Source organism: Pelobates fuscus, chromosome 2, assembly GCF_036172605.1.
Source record: "Pelobates fuscus isolate aPelFus1 chromosome 2, aPelFus1.pri, whole genome shotgun sequence".
Lineage (NCBI taxonomy): Eukaryota > Metazoa > Chordata > Amphibia > Anura > Pelobatidae > Pelobates > Pelobates fuscus.
The window spans coordinates 326789244-326809386 of NC_086318.1; the positions used below are offsets into that span (position 1 = coordinate 326789244).

Genomic DNA, 20143 nt, shown 5'->3' on the forward strand with positions numbered 1-20143 from the left:
ATACGCATACACTAGCTAACAGACAAACACAGTCGGACACACACACTAACAAACACACACAGTCGGACACACACACTAACAGACACACACAGTGAGACACACACACTAACAGACACACACAGTGAGACACACACACTAACAGACACACACAGTGAGACACACACACTAACAAACACACACAGTCGGACACACACACTAACAAACACACAGTCGGACACACACACTAACAGACACACACAGTGAGACACACACACTAACAGACACACACAGTGAGACACACACACTAACAAACACACACAGTGAGACACACACAGTAACAAACACACACAGTCGGACACACACACACTAACAAACACACACAGTCGGACACACACACTAACAAACACACACAGTCGGACACACACTAACAGACACACACAGTCGGACACACACACACTAACAGACACACACAGTGAGACACACACACTAACAAACACACACAGTCGGACACACACTAACAGACACACACAGTCGGACACAGACACACACAGTGAGACACACACACTAACAAACACACACACTAACAAACACACACAGTCGGACACACACACTAACAGACACACACAGTGAGACACACACTAACAAACACACACTAACAAACACACACAGTCGGACACACACACTAACAAACACACACAGTCGGACACACACACACTAACAAACACACACAGTCGGACACACACACTAACAAACACACACAGTCGGACACACACACTAACAGACACACACAGTGAGACACACACACTAACAGACATACACAGTGAGACACACACACTAACAAATACACACAGTCGGACACACACACACTAACAGACACACACAGTCGGGCACACACACACACTAACAGACACACACCAGTCAGACACACACACTAATAGACACACACACACACACAGTCACAGACACACACTAACAGACACACTAACACACACACACACAGACACACACTAACAGACACACACTAACAGACACACACAGTCAGAGACACACACACACACACTCACATTAACACTTTTTTTTATTTTTTATTTACTCCCCCCCCCCCAGCCTCCTTACCTTTGGGAATGCTGGGGGTGGGGGGGTTCTCCCATTCCCTGGTGGTCCAGTGGCTGCAGGGCGGCACTGGCGGGCAGGCTGGGCGGCCGGCGAGGGAGCTCTTCCCCTGAGCTCTCTGCTCAGCTCCCTCGCGCGCCGCCCGCAGAGTGAGGCTGGGAGGCGGAGCCGGAATATGACGTCATATTCCGGCTCCCAGTCTCACTCTGCGGGCGGCGCGCGAGGGAGCTGAGCAGAGAGCTCAGGGGAAGAGCTCCCTCGCCGGCCGCCCGCCCGCCCAGCAACCACCCCAGCATGTCTCTTAGCCGCAAGGCTAACAAGACATTTGCCTTGGGCATTTGGGGGCGGCGTTTTTTGCCGCCCCCTGGGAAATGCCGCCCAAGGCAAATGCCTTGTTTGCCTCGCGGCTGATACGCCCCTGCTTCAAACACCAACACTGTACATTACACTATAGCTCCATTAATGCGGCAGCGCTGTACAGATATACAACCTAGAAATTTTGCCTTGGGAAAATACTGAAATATTAAGGGCGCCTTGAACCTAAAAAGTTTGGGAACCACTGGCCTACATCATTTCATAGAAAAGTGAATGTATCATATAATTTAGTAAATTAATGAGATTCTTTATAAAAATAAGTCATTAGAAACTGCACCACTAATCTATTTTTAAGTTGTAATTCCACCCTTTTCATTTGCCAACTACCAGTAAGCATGACATTTTTCATGATATATATAGTCTTAAAAAGTTATATTTTTTATTTTAATCTCATCATACCTAATTTTTAATTTAGGATGCCAGCCTTATGTCACAGTTGAAGAAATAAAAGCTACAGCTGTCTTTGCAGTAAAGAGTTCCTAATTAACCCTACATTAAAGGATTACTATAGGGTCAGAAACACAAACATGTTTTCCTGACCCTATAGTGAAAACCGACCATTTAGGTGTCTTGCCCCCTCCCCCTTAATCCCCTGAGAATGGGTTAAAACTCACATTATTTCCAGCTCTCAACGGTCCGCTGGCGCAGGCCCCAGCCCCTTGGTGACATCATCAAAATTAAAAAATTTTAGACAATTCAATGCTTTCCCATGGGGAAAGCATTGGATTGGCTAAAATTGGCAAGTGGGCAGGGCCAAACACCATTTTGGCTAATCAGCACCTCCTCATAGAGATGCATTGAATTAATGCATCTCTGTGAGGAAAATTCAGAGCAGAGCGTGGGGGCGCTGAACGGCAGGGCTGCCTATTGTGCAGCCCTGTGCCAAGAAGCCTCTCCAGTTGCCATCTAAGGAGTGGCACTTGGAGGTGTCCCTAGGGTTAATGAAAACACTGCCTTTTCTCAGAAAAGGCATTAAGCTGTAGTTGTTCTGGTGACTATAGTGCCCCTTTAAGCCCTCTAAGGCTTTATTGACATATCTATAAGGGTTTGCGTTTGTAAATTTGACCAAAAATACCCAATAATTCCTTAAACAACTAAAACAGACACCCCACTTTAGACTTCTATTTACATTATCTGAAGCAAATAGTTTTTTTTCCTGTATGAAATGAAAATTGGAAAGGTAAAAGACATTAGCAAAACCTCTCCAATGCCACTAGAGAAAGCATTATTGGTAAATAAAAATAACTACAACTGCACCTGTATCTTGTTAAAAGCTGTCAGGGTCCTTAGTGTTGTAAACGTGTAAGCATTGCACACAATCCAGGAAAGCTTAGTAACATTTGAAAAAGCATCCACAGCTTGCCAAGCAATGCAATTTATCATGTTACATTTTAAGTTACTCCAACTAGCTTCCTAATTTCCTATTCTTTTCTTGTAATAATCTTATTATGTGTATATCTGTATGTCACCCCCCTCCCATTTTTGTCTGCATACCCTATAAAAATTATTTACCCCTTCAGGACCGGACTGTTTTGGCCATGTTGTACGTTAAGGACCAGAGCTGTTTTAACACTTTTGTGGTATTTGTGTTTAGCTGTAATTTCCATCTCTCTCATTTACTGTTCCTATACAAATTATATTTAGTTTTTTTCAGGACAAAATTGATGTTTCAAAATATATATTTTTAAAATGTATCAATAGTGACATTGTAACACTGTTATCTGTCATAAATCTCTGAATCACACCTCACATGTACATATTTATTTTACAGTAGACAACCCGGGGTATTCAATATGGGGTATGTCCAGTCTTTTTTAGTAGCCATATTATCACAAACACTGGCCAAAGTTAGCATTTATATTTGTTTTTGTGTTAAAAATGCAAAAAAACTATTATGAACGCTAACTTTGTCCAGTGTTTTTGACTAAGGGCTACTAAAAAAGACTGAACATACCCCATTTGTAATAACTTGGGTTGCATTCATTTGCAAATGGTAATCCATCAAGGGGGTAATTCTCATTCCTGGGCTACCATACACTCTCAAAGGCATCATAACCACCTGGCAATTTTCAATGTAAAAAAAAATGTGACCCTTATATTTGACCCTGTAACTTTCAAAAACACTATGAAGCCTGTACATGGGGGGTACTGTTATACTCTGGAGACTTTTCTGCACACAAATATTAGTGTTTCAAAACAGTAAAACATTTTATATATATATATATATATATATATATATATATATATACATACATATATACAAAACAACAAAAAAGTAATCTTGCACTCATCCTATGTAAATGTTAAGTGCCCGGTGCTTGTCAGCCCAAAAATAGAACATGTATCCAAGATAGCACTCCAAGGACTTGTATAAAAATTAACTTTTATTACCTTATAGTAAAAACAGCGAAAATCAAAGTTTCAGCTTGATCCCCTCAAGCTTTATCCTGACGAAAGCTTGAGGGGATCAAGCTGAAACGTTGATTTTTGCTGTTTTTACTATAAGGTAATAAAAGTTAATTTTTATACAAGTCCTTGGAGTGCTATCTTGGATACATTTTCTACATACCGTATATACTCGAGTATAAGCCGAGTTTTTTAGCACATTTTTTGTGCTAAAAACCCCCAACTCGGCTTATACTCTAGTCAATAGTCTGTATTATGGCAATTTGCATTGCCATAATACAGACCGGGGGAGAGGGGGCTGGCAGAGCTGTAACTTACCTGTCCTGCAGCTCCTGTCAGCTCTCTCCTCCTCCGCGCCGTCCGTTCAGCACCTCGGTCAGCTCCCAGTGTAAATCTCGCGAGAGCCCACTGAACTGCCAATGCCACTGGACCACCAGGGAAGGAGAGCCCCCCTCCCTGCCATATATCAAGCAGGGAGGGGGGCCGAAAAAATAATAATTAGTCATAATAAAAAAATAATAATAATTAAATAATAAATAAGAATACAAAAATAATAATAATTAAATAAATAAAAATAATAATTAATAATAATAAAAAAATTTAAATAAAAAATTTAAATAATAAAAAAAAACACCCACCCCCCACCAAGGCTCTGCAACTCTCACACTCTCACACACTCACACGCTGCACTCATACACTCACACTGCACTCATACACTCACACTGCATTCATACACTCACACTGCATTCATACACACACACTGCATTCATACACACACTGCACTCATACACACACACGCTGCACTCATACACACACGCTGCACTCATACACACACGCTGCACTCATACACACACGCTGCACTCATACACACACGCTGCACTCATACACACACGCTGCACTCATACACACACGCTGCACTCATACACACACGCTGCACTCATACACACACGCTGCACTCATACACACACGCTGCACTCATACACACACGCTGCACTCATACACACACGCTGCACTCATACACACACGCTGCACTCATACACACACGCTGCACTCATACACACACGCTGCACTCATACACACACGCTGCACTCATACACACACGCTGCACTCATACACACACGCTGCACTCATACACACGCTGCACTCATACACACGCTGCACTCATACACACGCTGCACTCATACACACGCTGCACTCATACACACGCTGCACTCATACACACGCTGCACTCATACACACGCTGCACTCATACACACGCTGCACTCATACACTCACACTGCATTCATACACACACACTGCATTCATTATACACACACTGTAAATAAATATTCAATTAATATATTTTTTTTAGGATCTAATTTTATTTAGAAATTTACCAGTAGCTGCTGCATTTCTCACCCTAGTCTTGTACTCGAGTCAATAAGTTTTTCCAGTTTTTTTGGGTAAAATTAGGGGCCTCGGCTTATATTCGGGTCGGCTTATACTCGAGTATATACGGTACATATATATATATATATATATATTTATATATTTGAAGTCTATGTGTATATTTTTGAAATTATTTGTCATTTTGTATATGGATATATATATTTTGTATTTTGATTTATATATACATAGATGTCAAAATACAGTTAGAATAAAATTTCATATATATATATATATATGATATAGATTATTTTAAGCAAACAAATATGTTTGAATGACTATCTGTTCCTGTCCAAATCTGAGATGATTAAATTGCGTATACGCAGAAGTAAATTCGCACTGACACATGGAGTTCAGGTTAAAAGAACTTCGAGAAAATTTAATGGCATCTGGTTAAAAAGCGGGCTCGCAGACCCTTATAAGAGCAATATTACATCATCATTGAATATCAAGATAACAACAAATAAACATCATTAATTGGGTTAAGTGTTAAGTGGCTATGTCAATGTCCACCCATCAATATTATTAATTGGCTCAAGTACTAAGTGGCTGGCTAAGTGTCCTTCCACCGAGAGGTGGCGTCATCTTGGACACGGGTGTGGACACGATGGTTCAGGCGCCATCTTGCTTAGCACGAGGCTTTACTCGATGGGAGGGGGGCTTTAGGCGCCATTTTGAGTGGTTAGTGATGTTATATTCGAGGTCAGGTTCAAGGCTTTTTAGAGAATGGACATTTCATTAGAGCAGTTTCTCGGGATCTAGCTATGGTATACTTTGTTTCATATTACAGGAACTTGATAATTCCGGTGTTAGTCATATCCTTCTAGAAAATACATTCTCATTCTAATATTCTAAATGCTGTTAGGAAAATCTGTCATATTATGAAGACAATGGAGTTAATGAGAAATTTAATAAAGGTTTTAATAATTCTATAACATATATATTTTATGTTTTATTTTTGCTTATTTTAATTTACTTTTTATTTGTATTTTATAATATATATATATATATATATATATATATATATAGTTATTATGTATATATTATTATAAAAATACACTTAGTATGACATATATATATATAATATTTAGACATAGATATAATATATGTCTATATATCATGTGTGTGTGTGTGTGTGTGTATACACACACACACACATATAAATTACATTTTCAATTATTAACTATATATATTTTTTTTAATTTTAGACATGCAGGGAGACTGCCTGTCAGTTCAGGAAGTCCCCCTGCAGGCAGATACTTGGACGCCTATTGCGGCAATGTGACCGCTCTGTTAGAGCGATCACATGGCCGCGGGGTCCTAATTCGCCAAGGGGAAACTGCCTGGGCTGTCAGGCAGTCTTCCCACACCGAGAGCAACCGGCGATCAGGTAAGTAAATAATACCATTATGACGGTTCAGGACCATCACCGGTCATCAAGGGGATTTTTCAGATGATGGTCCTGAACCGTCAGCGGTTGTTAAAGGGTTAAAACTTAAAAGAACACTCCAGACACCAAAACAACTTCATCTAAATTAAGTTGTTATGGTGCCAGGATGCCCCTAGATGTATTTTTACCTCTAGGGGCTAAACTGTTCTAGAATGATTTAACACCAAGGTTGCCTCCAGCACCAGTCTCCACTGCCCCCCTGGCGGCTTCCAGCTTCTAAATTTTTAGATGCAGGAAGCGCAGAGTGCCGCCAGGCAGGGGCTCTGCAGATTGGCTTACAGCTGTCAGAAGCCGCCAGGGGTGGAGTGGGAGGCAACTTTGGGTCTAAACCGTGCCTCCTGGCACCATAACAACTTTATTTAGATTAAGTTGTTTTGGTGCCTGTAGTGTCCCTTTAACTGGAATACAGCACTGGGTCAAGTTCTACTTGATTGTTTCTATAAATTCTTTGTCGTCTTGTCACTGCATCATTTTTTCTTTGTGCACAGTCCAATCATTGATGGACCATTGATGCATGTAAGACGAGCACCACAAAAGTGCAAATCAACTTCTTCTGATAGAAAAGCATTGAATCCAATGATTTTCTGTCTGAAGCATTGAACACCACCTTGTTCAAGGATGGACAATAGGAGTGGAAGGGTCACATAACATATGAGGTAGGGAGGCAGAATTAGGGAAGTGTGAAGAGTGAGAGGGCTGTCACTAGAGAAGGAGTGACTCAAAAGATTGCAATTTGTAGAACAATGTCGGACTACTCGCCCGCACACAGTCCAAAGGGCTACTACTTACTAGAGTGCTCACAGGTAATTATGTTCATTGGCAGTGTGCAATGCTGACGAAGGATATCCCTTTTTGCACAGGACTAACATGAGGCAGTCCGGAACAGAGTTTTCTCTGTATTGGCAGTATTTCAATCAGAAACGCTGCACATACAGATTGCCTACTCCATGGCCACTTCCAAAATCAGAAGTGGTCATGGAGGTTGGAGTGATCCTTTAACAAGCACACTCCCTCTTATTTTACCAGAGGATGTGGAGAAAGATATTGAACTTCAATGCCTTTCTTTGTTATATACAGTGGTATGCAAAATGTCCTTGTTTCTATAGTAAACAGTGTATCAGTGATGCATAATATAACACAGAGTATGTGTTTTTAATGAGGTTCAGCACAGACTGACGCTATGCAGAAATGTGTTTCATGACATTTAACATTTTTCTTAATGGACAAAACTCATGAAGCGCATGTATCTTATTTGTAGGTGTTTTAGAAGATTATTTAGTAGCATGATCATCAGGGGTTTTTGCTAGGTGAAATAAAGACCAGAGTCTTCAGCACAAGGCTAGATTTTAGGCTCCTCCCAAAATCCCACAACCTGCCATGGCTTATGTCTAAGCCTAAACCATATGAATGGCATAATGGCACCAAATCTTTGCATTAATTCAGAATATTATATAAACATATATTTATCAACACAATACCTGCTGTATTAACTCGTTAATAAACCTGCACCCACAGCCATATCCCCACACTGTGTTGTATAATTAGCTCTAAATATGGTGCACTGGAGTGGCAATGTCACAAATTCTGTAACTTAGGGGTTATATCTCTCAATATTACATAGGACTTGGGGCTAACATTGAAAGGGTGTCAAAATCAGACCTGGTTCTTTTCAGGATTCCTTTTGTTGATATAAGTAAATTTTACTCAACACATCTCCCCCTGATGATCTTGTATGACTGTTTACAGGCTGTTTACAATTGTAGAAGTTTATACAGGGGGAGCTCCAAGCAAAGGCCATCAGATGTACTCACTATTTCCCATCCAAGCCTGTATATTTGACCATGCAAGTATTTCTTGGGGGCACTGGTTTACCAAGACCTTAGTATATTATTAAAGTCTACATCCTGGCTTTCCATTGTTCTCGATCAATAATGGCGCAAGCTATAGTTAGTCTGCGTGCGTCCGTCCGCCCGTCCGTTAATGTTTGCGACCACAGAATACAGATAGGGTTTTGTTTGTTTGTTTGTTGTTTTTTTTTGTTGTTTTTTAAGTGTCACCTTGCATTTAATGTTTGCCATAACCAACCGCCACATTTATTTTACCCTTTTGAAAACTGTAAAAAGTGTTCATGTAACATTAAATTTTCATAGCAATTCCACTAGGACAGTAAATTCTAATTTACCTTTTTATTGCCCCTGTTGAGCGTAGCATAATCTTGACATTTTAATTAAATGATATGAATCAAGGAATAACACTCACAAAAATGAATGGAAGCTGACACTAGCTATTATTCACTTGAAATGGGAATGCTGGGTCGTGAATGCATTATGCAGGTGCGTAGAGAATAGGATTTTTGCAGCATTATACATGCACATTAAATCCCCATTGGATTGAATAAGGTTCTCAGCCACTTCCTGATTCCTGAAATTCAAAGGTTGCAGGTCTCTTTGCCAACTCTAAAAAGTGGGTCGTTCATTATATAAAGAGTTCAAGTATCTTTATTATATTTGCTTTTCAATGCATGTCTTTAATTGTTTTATTTCCATATAGCAAAGACAGAGTCGTCTTCCTAGCTTGAAATTTCCCTTTAAGATCCTGCCTTAAACACAGCAGTCCAAAGTATTCATCCACAAAGTGCAGCTTAGTTATAGGGGCCCACTAGTGCAGCCCAAATTCATTAAAAGAGATGAATTTGTGGATGAATACTTAGTTATATTTTGCTTGCTGTTGGGGCCACAGCAGCTTATACACAATAGCTGCACTAGGTTAAACTATTTTGCCTTTTGGTATTGTGTAATAAGTAAAAAGAACAATAAAAATGTATAATATATATGTATAAACACCCTATATAAAATGTATAACTGAGTGTATATATATATATTTATATATATAATAATTTATTATTTTTATAATATTTCTAAAGCATAAAGAAATATTTTCCCACATATAGCTAGATAACCTTTTTTCATAGTGGGACTGGATAAAATGATTAGTGCTTAACCCATTTGGTGTGATCAATGCACTTCAAGCATCAACTATGAAATGTTAATCACAACTTTAATTTCTACTGAATTAGCATTTTGATTAGCTCGAGGCTAGCTGGTATACTTGAAGCCCTCACAGTCACAGATAGAGCTTGGAAATGACTTGTTTCACTAATTAAGTTGGTTAGATCACAGCTGATCTTACAAACAACTGTTGGAAGTGAATTATTATTTTAAAATATGTTGTTTTTTTGTGTCTGGAGTTCATTCACATAATTGGTGGTTTGGTTAGAATATATTTTTTTTTAATCTTTGTTTTTTTGAGCTGTAGAATTGATTCCATAAAATAGCATAGTTTGCAATGCACCATCTGTTAAACTTATTCAAATTTCAAACTTGTAGCATCTCAGTAGTGTCTGCTCAGTCTTAATTCTTTTGAGGCTGACAAAATAAGTATAATTGAGTTGGTTAGTAATATATCTGTAGTTAAAGGGACACTATAGTCACCAGAACAACTACAGCTTATTGAATTTGTTCTGGTGAGTAGAATCATTACCTTCAGGCTTCAGAGAAAATGCAGTGTTTACATTACAGCCTAGTGATAGGTTCACCTGCCACTCCTCAGATGGCTGTTAGAGATCCTTCCTGTGTAATGGCTGCCTAAAATGCATCCAAACATTCAGTGTCTCCACCCTCTGCATGCAGACACTGAACTGTCCTCATAGAGATTAATTGATTCAATTCATCTCTAAGAGGAGATTCTTATTGACCAGGGCTTTGTTTGAATTGTGCTGGCTCTTCCCCTGATCTGCCTCTTTGTCAGTCTCAGCCAATCCTATGGGGAGGCATTGTCATTGGATCAGGCTACCACTTCTGCTGATGTCAGCAGGAAGTGGGGCAAGTCAAAAGGAAATAGGGACAAAGCCAGCAGCTTCAGACTTGAATACAAATAAGATTTTACTATATTTAGGGAGGCAAGAGGGGGCCAATGTGGCTAGATGGTGGTTTACATGTTTGTGTTCCTGACCCTATAGTGTTCCTTTAATGTAATGGTTCTGATGACTACAACATGTCCCTATAGTCTTAGCACTTTGAACACTGCCTTTTCAGAGAGCCTAGGAGCACCTCCAGTGGCAGTCACTCAGATGACCACTAGAGGCTTTTCCTAGTCTAGTGTTGAACAGTGTGCAGCACCTACGTTCAGTGTCTCCACTCTCTGCGTGGAGATGCAGAATTCTCCCCACAGAGATGTATTGATTCAGTATATCTCTATAAGGAGATGCTGATTGGCGTGGCATTTTGCCTTACATGTGCAACAAACTCCCCATGCTTTCTTATGAGAAAGCATTGAATTGGCTGAGATCATCAAGATTGAGAAAGACCTAGCCCTGCCCCTTAGTGCCACACGTGTACCCAGCATGCAATATCTGAGACAGTTTTTGAGAAATAAAGTACAGAGCGTATCACTGCTCCTTTTAGGTGAATTAATGCATATGCCTAAGGATAGGTGAAACAAATCTGCAAGCATGTGGAGCAAAGGCAGGACAATCCAAGGTCAGGATTCCATGGGAACAACAATACGAAGGAGAGACATGGTCAGGTATCCAGATAGTAGAGTCAGAAACAATCCAGAGTCAAATACCAGAAAAACTGTAACACAAGGAATGCACTATCAAGCATCAGAAGCCATAAAGCAGATGTGGACAGGAGACGTATAAGAGAGCATCAGGTGGCACCAATCGACATCAGAATCGACACAGGAATGATGCATAGTCAGTTAACGTGGGTTGAGAACTGTTAACAGGAGCAGGTGCCGTAACAGTATCTATAAATCATTGAAGTAGAAACCGGTCTTCACAATTCAGTATGGTGCCACGGTAGTATATATCTGGACAGGAAAGGTAGGAGTAATACATCTGTTTAGATTGATTTTATCAGAAAATTTCAATTGTTAGGTTACTGAAGCCCCCCAACAATTCAGAAAACCGTAAATCTGTGAAATAAAATATCTTGTGTGATAATCCACAAAAATATAATGAGCAGCTACAACACTCATGTGGGTTCACATCACACTCACATAGATGCATTAAAGTAAGACACATCTGTGGTGAATGTACCGCAAACCAAAGTGGAGTGCTATTAAAATAAATCTTAAATATTAATCACCCTTATGCAGAAGGGTTGCCAGAAATGTTTTAGGATCCAAAAGCGAACAAACATAAAAACATAATTGTGTAGTATTGGATTTGTCAAGTGTGTAAAAAAACCTTAAACTTCTCAGGTGGTACAAATCCCTCTTCTTTGCATGTCAGCAACACCTCAAAGTAAAAAATGGAAATTAAAACCAATTGAGCAGGATTTTTTTTCCAGTTAAAAATACTTATTAAACCTGCTCCTGGTGTAAACAAATCAGGTGCTAAGTATGGGTAAAACCAACCCTTTTGTGTTATTTCAAGGAACTTGGAGTGGCAACTAAAGAAGATTCTGCAGAACATATTTATTTATTAGCAAATACAATATCAAATAAAGCATTAAATAAATTTTTAAAGGTGCTGTAAATGTGAAAAAAGCAGCAGTTGAGTTGGTGAAAAATAATAGATTTTATATTCTGTGGTCATGCAGAAGAATATGGAGAAACAAGCATCTTGACACATTATGCGCACATGTACTTATGTACCTTTTTTGAACTGTGTATCTTTAGTCATATGAAGAAGTTCAGAAAAGCCCCACCATTTGTTACTCCTTCGGACCTACACATTAAAGGAACATTATGCCTCTCTGAGAGACATGGATTGACCTAAAGATGATGATTAGAGTTGAGATATTATTTCAGCAATAAATAGTGCATATTTATTACTATTTTAATATATGTTTTGGTAAATAAAGCATTTTTTAGAAGATTAAAGTGATTGGCTGTTTTCCTTCAATGTGGATGAGCATGCTATGAGTGGGATCCAACATACCCTACAGAGTGAGCTCTATAGTGTCAAGTGTAACTTATACCTGTGGCAAACCCTGTGTTATTTTCTCCCATCTGTTCTTTAAGAGATTATTTCACTACCCCAGCTCCCTTCCTCCCCTCTCCATGATAAACACTCTCTCCCCCCGACGGGCCATGAATTCCTGAGAGCCACGCAGTACCTAGTGGGACCTGGTAGTAAATGTATGGAATTCCTAATCGACCTCGATACCTCACATTTCCTGGCCAAATTATACCTCTGTTTTACTGCACTTCCCGACCCGCCTGGAGTGCACTATTTGGAGGGGAAGTGCTATGGACTGAAAGTGATCATTCCCTAGGAGCCAGGAATAGCCCCTCTCTTGTTTGTCTTCAGGAACTCTTTTTGGCATGGAACTTGTTAGCGGCCAGTCAGATCTTTACCCCAGTGGTGATTTGTCTATTCTCCATGCATCCGGCGCTATTTTGCCAACTTGGGTGCCCAGAGCTATCTGGGGATATATGATGTGTTGGGGTTTCTGTTTGTTTTTATGTGTTTTTATGTCTGCGAGATAATTAGTTTAAGGGCTAATTCAATTATCTCCCAAACGCATAGGCACCAAGAAGGGCTTAATCTGCATTAAATAGACACTCCGTGCTAGGGGCCGTGTATAAAAGACCATGCTTTGCCATAAAAAAAAATCAGTTGTACTCCCAGAACTATGTGTCATCTAGTTACTGGGGGGGGAAGAGCTATAACTATAACTAGCTATGAGCAGAATTAGGAGAGATACTCAGCCGAGGCAACTTTAATACCACTCTTATCTTCAGTGATTTTGATATGGTTTATAACAGTTATTGTCACATTGATCTGTACTATTTCTTTTTTAGGTTACACATTACAAGGAACAATACTGGTTTGTAGGTATTTATTCACTTAATGTGTTATGTGCACTGGTTAATTAATATTTGACAATCAGATAAGTGTTTATGGTAGCTATATAGGGACACTATATAGTCACCAGAACAACTACAACTTAATGTAGTTGTTCTGGTGAGTATAATAGTTCCCCTCAGGCTTTTTTAATGTAAACACTGCCTTTTCAGAGAAAAGGTAATGTTTACATTGCCTCTTGAGACACCTCCAAGTGGCCACTCTTTAGATGGCCACTGGAGGTGCTTCCTGGGTCATTGCTGCCGAAACAGCAGCACTGATGTTCAACGTCCCCACCCTCTGCATGGAGATGCTGAACTTTCCTCATAGAGATGCATTGATTTAATGCATCTCTATGAGGAGGCCCTGATTGGCCAAAACAGCATTCAGCCCCACCCCTGTGCCGAATTTAGCCAATCCAATTTCCCTTTGGGAAAGCATTGGAATGGCTAAAAATGGCCCATTTTGATTATGTTACAAAGGGGGTGGAGCCAGTGCCCCGGACACGCGTGGCACTGTAAATTAGGTGAGTTTTAAACCTTTATAGGGGGCTAAGGGGGGACAGGCCACCTTAATGGTCGGTTAAACACTATAGGGTCAGAAATCCATGTTTGTGTTCCTGACCCTATAGTGTTCCTTTAAGTACTTTGATTTGTGCTACACAATTGGATTGTTATACAATTTTATATTAATTTATGCCTTGCACACCATTTAGTTGAGAGATCTTTTTACTTTTAAGTCAAAAAGGTTTTTATGGTTGCTGCACATATGTTAAAATACCTAAGTAATACGAAGCACTTAGAGCTTGCATATTATTATTATTATTGGTATTTATATAGCACCAACTATTTCCGCAGCGCTTTACAATATTATGGGGGGAGGGTGCATTTACAATAAATGAGACAATTACACCATGACACAGGAACAATAGGTAAATGAGGGCCCTGCTCAAACGAGCTTACAGTCTAGAGGAGGTGGGGTACAAAGACACAACAGGGAAACAAGGGTGACAGCCACCAAACAAGGTGGAAAAGTAGCAGAACTGGAGGAAACATAGAAACATAGAATGTGACGGCAGATCAGAACCATTCGGCCCATCTAGTCTGCCCAGTTTTCTAAATACTTTCATTAGTCCCTAGCCTTATTTTATAGTTAGGATAGCCTTGTGCCTATCCCACGCATGCTTAAACTCCTTTACTGTGTTAACCTCTACCACTTCAGCTGGAAGTCTATTCCATGCATCCACTACCCTCTCAGTAAAGTAATACTTCCTGATATTATTTTTAAACCTTTGTCTGCCGATTCATAGATATTTCCCTTCATTTGGAACAGCAGAAAGTCACCGGAAGAGCAGAGAGACCTAGAAGGGGGATATCTATGAATCAGTGAAGATATGTAACAGGGGCTAGAGTTAGTTAAAGCTTTATAGGTAAGGGTTAATATATTGAATTGACACCTATAGGATACAGGAAGCCAGTGTAAGGATCGATGGAGGAGCAATGTGTAAGAAAGATCAGCGTGGTGGCAGCATTCATTACCGATTGTAACAGGGCTGTTTGACTTCTGGGGAGACCAACTAGGAGAGAATTACGGTAATCCATGTGAGAGATTACCAGAGTATGAACAAGCTCTTTGGCAGCATCTTGTGTGCGGATGCAGGCAATGTTTTTAAAGTGGAATCGACAAGTTTTAGCGACATTCTTGATGTAAGGCGCAAAGGTGAGGCCAGGATTAAAGATAACACCAAGATGACGGACTGATGTAAGTACCATCAACTTGCAGGGAAAGCGAAGGAAGAGGATCAGCATTATGAGGGGGGAAATAAGAAGCTCAGTTTGAGAAAGATTGAGTTTCAGAAAGCGGGAGGACAATAATCAGAGATTGAAGAAAGGCAAGCAATGACACGTTGTAGGACCGCGGGGGAGGAGAGATATATCTGGGTGTCGTCTGCATACAGATGGTAGTGGAATCCAAAGGAGTTAATGAGTTTCCCAAGAGAGGCAGTATAAAGAGAGAACAGGAGGGGACCAAGAGATCCTTGGGGGACTCGAACTGAGACAGGTCCACCTCCATTGCAAAAAGAGATACTTGACGAATGTTGGGAGAGATATGAGAACCACAAGAGGACAGTGTCACAGAGACCGAGGGATTGAAGAGTTTGGAGAAGGAGGACATGATCAACAGTGTTAAAGCCGGCAGAGAGGGCAAGAAGAATTAGTATTGAGTAGTGGCTTTTGAATTTAGCTGCAATTAGGTAATTTGTAACTTTAATAAGAGCAGTCTCAGTAGAGTGGAAGGGGCGAAAGCCAGATTGAAGAAGATCGAGGAGGCAGTTGGAATTTAGGAAGTGAGTCATACGACTAAAGACAAGTCTTTCTAGAATCTTTGAGGAAAAATAAGTGGGGGATATGGGACAATAATTGGAAGGGGAAGATGGGTCTAGGGATGGCTTTTTTAGGATGGGTACGACAGTAGCATGCTTAAGGGGTGCAGGGACAACACCAGATGAAAGAGAGCAGTTTAGGATGTGTGTTAAGGATGGTACAAGACAAATCCTCTGAAAGGTTAGTTTGGGGGGTTGCTTGAGGTGGGCAAAGGAGAATGTTGAAGGTAAGAGATGCCTGGGATTGCGTGAGCATGAACTAACAATAGAGGAAAAGTAGGATTGTTTAGCAAGGGTGAGGGCTGTGCTGTATGAACACAATATGAATTTATAATGGAGGAAGTCTGACAAGGTGCGGGACTTCCTCCTGCAGTGTTCAGTTGAACAGGAGCAGCTCTGCAAGTAGCATGTGGAGCGGAGATGCACAGGTGAGGGTAGTATATGAGGAGATAGCCAGGGTTTGGAGACACATCGCCTGCTGCCAGGAGCAGTAGGATGGAAAGTAAGAGAAGGTGGGAGTAAGATTTAAATGTTTGGGGTACATATATTGGATTCTGAACAGTCTTATAACAACTCTTATTTATGTTGAAAATTAAGATAGTGGACCTATGCAATCCCTCTGCATTGGGAATGACATGTATTTTGGGAAATTTATATCCCTGAAGATATAGGCCAGAGTGGAAGTCCTGTAAACAGTAAATGAGTTTGATTGATGAAGAATTGGATAATAGTACACTCGAGTGTGGATTTCCTACCTGATGTGTAGAAAAGATAATTTCCTCTGAATGTGTTACAGCTTTCCCACTGCTCACTCTTCATTCTGCAAGTTCTGTAAGTTAATCCCAGGTCTCCCATAGCTTTCTGTGGGAGAATTATTCAGCAAGTCTAATATCAGCTGCTTCAAATCCCTGTAGAGATCCCTGTTTTTCTGCTCAAGCGAGGGTAATGCCGATCTCATTCATGGAAAAACATGAATGGCTACCATTATGTTGCTCGAACATTTCTTGCTCATTTAATTTTCTTCCTATTAATATTATGCAGCTTGTAGTAGAATCATGCACACATGGACAGCAGTACCGATATCTCTTCAGCAGGGAACTCTAGTAATAAAACATCTGTCAGAGTCTCTCCATTCTTTTTGTAGATGTGAAACCTGGTGGCAGAACTAAGCTGTATGAGGCTTCTTTTGAAAATCTGGACAGCTAAGCCAGATACGTACTTGTACCATGATCTTTAATATGCATGGGAATTGTCCATACTCATTGTCTGTTTAATTCACGCACAGAGAATTATTGGCAGAAACGTAGAGATGCAACTGTGTTCTACAAGTTGTGAAAATAATGCAAAATAGATTCAGTGACTAATATGCTGCCTGAAGGGTTGATGTTTAGAATAGATCATCTAGGGAAAATGTGAACGAGAAATTGCAACCGCAATCCTCCTCCCTGCACAAAATATTGGCATTGTGTAGTGCACTTACACGCATCTCTTCACGTCACTAAACCAATTCTAAATTGTTCAGAATTTGTCTAATTTAATTGAAACAGCTCGGCATGTGTAAACAATGCCTTTGTTGAAAGAAGCTTTCAATATTTAGTTTGTCTTAAGTAACAGCAGCGATCTGTTTGTCCGTAAAACATTTGATTCAATGTGGAGATGAATAAGAGCTTCTTTGCATTATTACACTAGTGTGCTGCAGCACAGGTATATATTATATCCACTATTCTAAAGCATTTTGAGTTGTAAGGGAAAATATATTGTGGAATCATTTTAAAACGTACGTAAGTTCATATTGTATGGATAATACGCACAATATATATTACCTCATTCAGAGTACAGCAGAATCCTGGTAAGGGAACAGGAAAACTTGAAAATGCATTTTATTGGTGAAACACGTTGTGTAGTATTATTTCTTTTAGCATTAAAGTATATTTGTTTTTCACTTATTGTATGTGTTAGACCATTTATTACACTTTTTGTACTGCTCTATCAAATGTGCGTAAAATACATCAATTTATTTTTAGATAAATTGTACTTACAGTGAGCACTATTGTATATCTCTGTTGTTTATACAACCATCGGTACGCTGAGACATTGGCTTTTAGAGTTTTATATCCATCAGTGGGTATTGTACCGCTGCAAGCAATTTTACTTAACCCCTTAAGGACACATGCCATGTGTGACATGTCATGATTCCCTTTTATTCCAGAAGTTTGGTCCTTAAGGGGTTAAAGCTAGTTTAAGCTCTACAAAATGTGAGTGCAAATTCCAGTCATTATTATGGAGAGTTTTATCTTCCTGCTTTAACAGTCTGCACTATTATCTTTCATTTTGTATCTTTTTACATATGTTGACAAGCACCTTAATCAAGTACTGATACCTATCAATGATTTAAAAGCAATTGGACTGTGAATATTGGACTTTATACATTTATTATTTATTCCATACATACTTCTTTACTCATGTTATCTTTATATTCATCCATTGGCGCAACCTGTTTTTGTGGATGTGGATTACCATAAGTTTGAATTGTTTGAGAAAGTTGTTATGATGCCTGGAGTGTTCCTTTAATGAAGCAGTTTTGTGTATAGATCATTATTCTGCAGTCTCACTGCTCAATTCTCTGCCATTGAGCTAAAGTTGTTTTGGTGCTAAGAGTATTCTTTTAAAGGAACACTATAGTGTTAGGAATACAAACATGTATACCTAACACTATGGTGCTGGAATAGATTTTTAGGTGCCCCACTCCCCCCAGAATGGAGATAAAAGGTTTTATACTTACCTTTTCTCCATCGCCACACCAGCCCCGCTTCCATGGCTGAGATCATTAATCTTGATGATTTCAGCCAATCTATCATCATAGGACGTCATGGCAATCCGGGAAACTTATGCAAAGCAAGCGACACACGCGCATTAGGCCTTCCCCATAGAAAAGCATTGAATCAATACTTTCCAATGGGTACTTTGTAGACGCTGGACGTCCTCATGCAACGTTTTGTACTGCAGAGTTAAGAGGACAGGGACACTGCACCTAAGCCAGTTTATTGAGATTAAGTGGTCTGAGTGCCTATAGTATCCCTTTAGGTCCACATCTAGTGGCCACTAGAGGAGCTTTTGCATCACTGCCCAAGTAATATTCGGTCATATGGCGGAAGCCCCCATAGGAAAGCAGCGATTCAATACATTACTATGGGTAGGCTTGGATGTGCATGACATCCCCAATTCTCCTTTATGAGAAGTAGATTTAACCATGATGACGGAGGACAATTCTACTCCATGATGTTGCAGGAGGTAGAGAGGTGTGCAGCACCAAGGAAGCCTCTGCTTTTGAAAAAGGTAAGTGAAAATATTAATATTGTTATAGGTTTTTTGCACACTCAGGAGGTGGACCTATTTAGCTGGGGACAGGTGACTGGTTATGCAATAAGGAAGCGTATGAACAGAGCACAAATAATAAACATCTAAAACTACAGAATTGAATGGAATGTGATGGGTATGCTGCTGAGTTAGTAATAATGAATTTATGAATCTACATAATCTATCTTTAAATACAATAAAAAAAAATGAGAATCATCCTTATCTTGTGTCTTTTTAACAGGCCATGCTGGATGTTGCAGCAAACCATGGTTGGATTGTCACAGCATTAAATATTACTAATCTGGTACAAATGGTAATTCAAGCACGATGGGTGCATGATTCTTCCCTGCTAACTCTACCCAATATTGAGGCACACCATCTTCATCTGTTCAGGTATGCACTAACTAATCTGATAAAACAGTCTTCTCGTTCACTTTAAATAGCAGTTGCAGACTAAATCTGGAAATCAGACCATTTAATAAAATATAAAAAAATTTTATGTGATGCTCTGCTTTCTTTCATGTGTATTTAACGGAAACTTGAAGTTACCTATACCCTTTTGTTAGGGCTGACTATAGGAACGGAGTGACTGACGTTACTCCATTCAAGTACTGGCATCCTGCTAATTAAGACAGCATGTTGACGTGCAATTTTTTATGGTTCACATAAAAGATTTGTAATTGAAAACACAATTCAGTTCAGTCCTGGAGTAACCTGTGCACACCTTGCTTGGAGGAGGAAAAACAGAAACATTGTTTTTCCTCTTTCACTTACGGTGTTAAATGACAAAAAAGGGAAG

At 39.8% G+C, this 20143-nt stretch overlaps 1 protein-coding gene across 1 annotated transcript in view; it reads left to right on the forward strand.

The window, feature by feature from the left end:
* The window catches only part of ASCC3 (activating signal cointegrator 1 complex subunit 3), a 647451-nt gene that overhangs the window by 602938 nt on the left and 24370 nt on the right, over positions 1-20143 (forward strand). The window contains exon 38 of the mRNA XM_063443555.1: positions 19586-19737. Coding sequence (XP_063299625.1) covers positions 19586-19737 — 152 coding nt within the window. The remainder of the gene's footprint in view (positions 1-19585; positions 19738-20143) is intronic.